This window comes from Microtus pennsylvanicus, chromosome 7 (assembly GCF_037038515.1).
Source record: "Microtus pennsylvanicus isolate mMicPen1 chromosome 7, mMicPen1.hap1, whole genome shotgun sequence".
Taxonomy (NCBI): Eukaryota; Metazoa; Chordata; class Mammalia; order Rodentia; family Cricetidae; genus Microtus; species Microtus pennsylvanicus.
Window position 1 is genome coordinate 56,389,049 of NC_134585.1, and position 5,550 is coordinate 56,394,598.

The 5,550-nt window shown below is 47.4% G+C and overlaps 1 protein-coding gene across 1 annotated transcript; it reads left to right on the forward strand.

Moving 5' to 3' along the window:
- The first annotated feature begins 415 nt into the window (after positions 1–415).
- On the forward strand, positions 416–1,882 carry LOC142854009 (sperm motility kinase-like). Its single transcript, XM_075979152.1, has one exon. The coding sequence runs from the start codon at positions 416–418 to the stop codon at positions 1,880–1,882; it is 1,467 nt and encodes a 488-aa protein (XP_075835267.1).
- Positions 1,883–5,550: the final 3,668 nt, after the last annotated feature.

Sequence of the window (5,550 nt, forward strand, 5' to 3'; positions counted from 1 at the left end):
CTAATACTCTTTCTTTGATAAAGGCTCAGCTGTCCTCTTCCTCAAACGCACAGGAGAAGAAAATATCATATTTCTCTTTGTGGACTTTGTGTCTCTTAGATGAGATTTTCTCTATGTGTAGCTACTTTCCACAGAGCATAAAAGTTCAGAGGTCCCTGTTTCTGAGTATGGGCTCTTCCCCAGAATCTGAACAGATGCTGCTACGCTCTTGTTCAGTGTCTTTATGTCAATTGCCCTCTGGGTTATTCTTGTACTTCTTGGTCTTAAAGGCATCATTAGGTTGTTTGTGTTATCTCAGATTTCAAGACAGAGAATTCATACCTATAAACTTCCATTTCTAAAACTATATCATTTCTCCCCTAGCATCGTGTGTCCCTGAAATTGCCCAAAATACAGAGAACTTGAGGTAGCCATGATGGCCAGCCCCCGGGAAGAGGACATCCTCAAGAAGAATTATAAATTTTTATCATCACTAGGTTGTGGTGCATTTGGGGAGGTGATCCTTGCCCAGCACCTTCCCACAAAAACGCAGGTGGCCATCAAGGTGCTCGAGAAAGAGTACAATGAGGAGGAATACATCAACTCTGAGGTGGCCATCCATAAGTCCTTACATCACAGGAACATCATCCAGTTCTTCCACGCAATCAACACGCTGCGGACCACTTATCTGGTCATGGAATATCTGGAAGGGAAAGATCTGGTGACGTTGATCGATGAGGTGGGCTGTCTAACCGAGGAGGAGGCTAGACCTATATTCAACCAGTTGGCCTCTGCTGTGCACTTCCTGCACCAAAGACTGATCGCGCACCGCGACATCAAATTAGAAAACATCCTGCTGGGGGAAGGTGGCAAAGTCAAACTTTGTGATTTTGGGTTGGCCACTCAGCTCGTAGAGGGCCAGATGCTGGAGGATCTGTGGGGCTCCTTGCCATATTTGGCCCCAGAGATCTTGGCCGGAACACCGTATGACGCTCTGGCAGGGGATATGTGGAGCTTAGGGATTGTCTTCTACGTCCTGGTCACCGGACACTTGCCCTATGTAGAATCGACCCCCGAAGCTCTGTACCATCTGATCACCACCACCCCGTGCCGCATTCCATACCATCTTTCCAGGCCGTGTTATCTCATGTTGGCCAGACTGCTCACCGGTTACATTTGGTTCAGGCTCACATCATCTCGCCTTGTGGAACGACCTTGGCTGGGCCGTATTCAGGAACACGTAACACCTCCTGCCAAGGAAATCCTCCCCAAGGTTGTGGAGACCATGTGTAACATCGGGTACACCTGCGAGCAGGTGGTGTCATCTCTAAAAGACCCACAGTCAAACCTAACAGCTACCATTAACATCCTTAAATTTAAAGTGAGCTCTGGGGATAGCAGTCTGCAACACATCATCCCTGCAGTCGCTACTAGCGTCCCTGGTGCCTTGAAGAGGAGCCACAGCCAACCGGCTCTGCTGTCCAGAGGGGAGAGCACTCACACACACCTGCTCCACACACACACCTGCCCAGAGGCGCTGCACTATCCAGATAACACAGCCCCAGAAGGAGACGCATTGGCCACTGAAACCATCAACCCAGCTACAGGGGACGGGGACACCACAGTCACCATGATGTCACTGGATAGCCTGGCAGATGAATCCTCCTCCCCTGATCCACCTCTGAATGGCAACTGCGTAGGCCTGGTGAACATGGCCTTCACCGAAGAGGAAGAATCCAGAGAGCCAGAAGTGCCCAGTGACCAGCCCCAGCTTGTACCTGCAGCCTCTGGAACCAGGCCACTCCGGGGCTGGAAGCTCATGAAAAAACGCATTTCCAGTGCCCTGAGAGCACTGTGCTGCTGCTGCCTGCCCACCCCACCTGGGCAAACGGAAGTGGCATAGGACAATTTCAGCCCTGGCAAGGAGTGCCTGCTGCAGGAGGGAGCCAGGACAGAAGCTCAGTTGTGGCCCTGCATGCAACCCAGGGCAAGAGGCTCCTGCATCCATACTCCAGCTACAGGTTCTGAGCTGCCTGTCCATATCTTCTTAAGCTTACTGCTGCCCCGGCACTGCTTTCCTGACCCAGGGCTGGACAGAAGGCCCATCTGCCCACTGAGCCACCACCTCCCCAGCTCCGGTTGTGCATTGTGGACCGTTACCCACAACATCTAAAACACCTCCCTCTGCCACAGTAGTGACTGAGATGCCCACCTCATGCTGATCATCACCTTGGTCACTTCTTCCTCTCCAACCCTCCGGCAAAACTGCAACAATGCATGTCCTTGAATCTGATTGACAGGGACAATGGATACAGAATTCAAGCCTGTGCTTCAGTTTAAACCCCCATGTTTTACTAGTTCTGTTTTTTGTTATGTACTTTTTTTAAATTTGGCTGTTATTTGTTGTTTTTATATATCGTTAAGAAAATGTTTTTTATTAGTTTATCATAGGAAGTTCAACTTAAATAGAGATTATTTAGGAGTTTTCCCTCTGTTGTTAATGCCTCATGTAAATATCTGGACACTCAGTAGTAACTAATGAGCAAAGCCTAATCTGGACAATACATATTAATGATTCGCCATAAAAGAGAGGAGCTTCTGGTCCCAGCTTGTAGGAGAAACTGTCAACCAGCCTACCCAAGCCTCAGCCGTCCTGCCAAAACCAGCCCACAGGAGCATGCATGGAAGGAACTTCATCCCTGAGCCAATCCAAGGCCTGCCGCTATTTTCAGAGACAGCTGACTAATGGACAAATGACCAGAGATGCCAGTGAAGGAAGAACAACACAGAAGAATTGGCCACCTGAGCAATGGGACCTTGGGATGGGCTATGAGAGGCCTGCCCGTACCATCAATAAAGGGTTTGGCTTTTCATAGTCACCTGACTTCCAGAGCCTATGTGGTTGACTCCATGCCTTCTCACCCCCTCCCACAAGTAGTGTCCCTGCAGGGTCACCCCTAACACAGGTTGATCTTGGCTCAATTTTCCTTCAAATCTCTCTCCCTTCTCTTCCTGCCCACCTCTCTCTATTTTCTTTTGTGGCCTCTGTTCACAGTAGGCTCTCAGGAGCTCACCATCTCATCTTGTCCTGGTTCAGGAGCAGAAGCCCAGGCAGCATCAGCCCACTCTTCCTCCCAGGCCCCCTGTGAGAAGAAGATATTCAGCCCCAGTCAGCCTCACAGGAAGTCCTATCACTGAGTATCTTCAGCTCCATTGCCCACACTAGTCACGTGGCTATTGTTGAGCCAATCACTGTGTCCAAGGTAGTGTGATGTTCTGATTGGCCAGGCCTGAGTCCTATGACTACCCAGGCTGACGATGAAATTAGTTTCTTTAGAACCACAGACATTGAGAGTTTAGGCGAAGCATCTGACAGGAAAAGGGCCGTTGTCAGATGTGGGTGCAGGCCAGCTTCCTGTAAAGAAGGAAGCAGTCACAGGACACCAGTCACAGGGACAGAAGAGCAGGTTAAGTTGTCATGCTGTTCACACCAACGCCATTGGGACACTGACCCAAACCTCTCTGCCCAGAGAAAACTTAAATTTATTTCCTTTTCAAAATTTTAACTTCACATGTATGGATGTCTCAGAATAACTGATAGACAATTCCCACCTGCCATTTGGGTCCCAGGGATCGAACTCAGGCCTTCCCTCTTTGCAGCAACCATATACACCTGGGAGACTAGCGGCTCTGCCATGTGCTTGTAGCTCTGCCTTCAGCAGGAGGGTTGGAATTCAGGCCACAGTTATCACAGTTCTGTTCTCTAGCTAACACAAGGAGAGTTCTTTGTGACCACACTTGATTTAAGAACTACAGTTTTCATTTAATAAAATCTCTGGTAAAGGTTGGAGGTTTGTGAGATCAGATCTGCGAAGAAGTAAAAGGAATAGAAGTTAATGCCAGGATGAGTATGCTAAAGCACACAACATAAATGAAGATGCACTTAATGAACTCATCTCCCAAGGAAAGGGGGAAAATAGCAGCAGCCATTCCTGAGGTCAGCTGAGGATGGAATAAAAATCAATCCATATTAATTGAACCATTAGGGAATCAAACATGAAATAAATCTTTGTTCAACCATGGCCTAAATTTTAATATCTGATTGTGAGGCTCCTATGGGCAGTAGAATAATGTGGTCTTCATCTTCGGGTCGCAGAATTGATGGAGATCCCAAAACTGCTGGGTCCAGGACTCTAAGAAACAGCTTCTCTTGCCTTTGATACTTAATCTATGGCTAAAAGTGGCTCCAGAGGCTCCAGTATACCCACCAATAGGAGTATTTGGGATGCGAGTACCAGACAGCTGACCTTAGTGATTGAAATGAATGAAGTGTGGAGGGATTGCTTTTCTCATATAACAAAATTCTAAAGGAAACACCTGATGGCCCTGATTTGCAGCTCATGTTTTTGACTTTTTCTTCATAGTTTGCAAAATGGCTACTATAATAGAAGGTACCATTATCATCTTCCACCGGAAGAAAGCAGCAAGGTTGTTCTGTGAAAGCTTGCAGACCCGAGTTCGAGTCCTCAAAACCATGTAATGTCAGAATCATTTGTATGCACACCTGTGATCCCAGCACTCATACAGCAAGATGGGAGGTAGAGTCAGGAGAGTTCCTAAGAGCTCACAGACCACTATCCTACAAATACAGTGGCCGTGAAACTCATACAGCAAGATGGGAGGTAGAGTCAGGAGAGTTCCTAAGAGCTCACAGACCACTATCCTATAAATACAGTGGCCGTGAAACCCTGTCTCAAGTGGAAGACAAGGAGCAACACCCAAAGATGACCTCTGACCTCCATGTGTGTGCTGTAGCACACACAGCCATGTGTGTATTCACACATATTCCACACATATCTTCTCTCTACATATGACACTCTGTCTCTCTCTCTCACACATGTACAGACATGCACACACTCACACACACACTCATACACACACACACACACACACACACACACACACACACACACACACTCCTAAGAAGCAAAGAAGTAGAGAGAGGGTCTAGGAAGAGGAAACATGCCATCAGGAAACTTCATGCCTGTCAATGTGAGCTTATGTTTTTCTGGTCGCCTCCATCTGCAATGCGCCTAAGGGGAAGGTGTGAGAATGAGGTTATGCTAGTTCAGCCCACACTATTTGCATCATCTTTTCCAATACCCACCTGTGAACAGGGTATGGACAGGTTTTTTCCATAGCTAATGCTCTCATTCCAAAAATATCTAGACCATTTCTCTCTCTCAATTTATGTTTTCCCAGACAACCACTTGCCAGTGTTCTCCAGAGGAAGAGTTGGTTATAGAAGGAGATTTACTTATCATTCATGCTATTATTTTATACAATGTCTTAATTCATGTTCATATTTTACTATTGTGTGTATGTAAGTTCTGAAGAACAAACCCAGGTCATCAGGCTTGGTGGCGAACACCTTTACCTGATGAGCCATCCCACTGTCCCTGGAAGATGTATCGGACTGGTTAACATAACGGCCGGTGTATTCCCCATTGGCAACATGCAGGCCAGTCTGGAAGCTGGATGCCTCTGCAGTTCCAGTCTGCTGATGGGGAC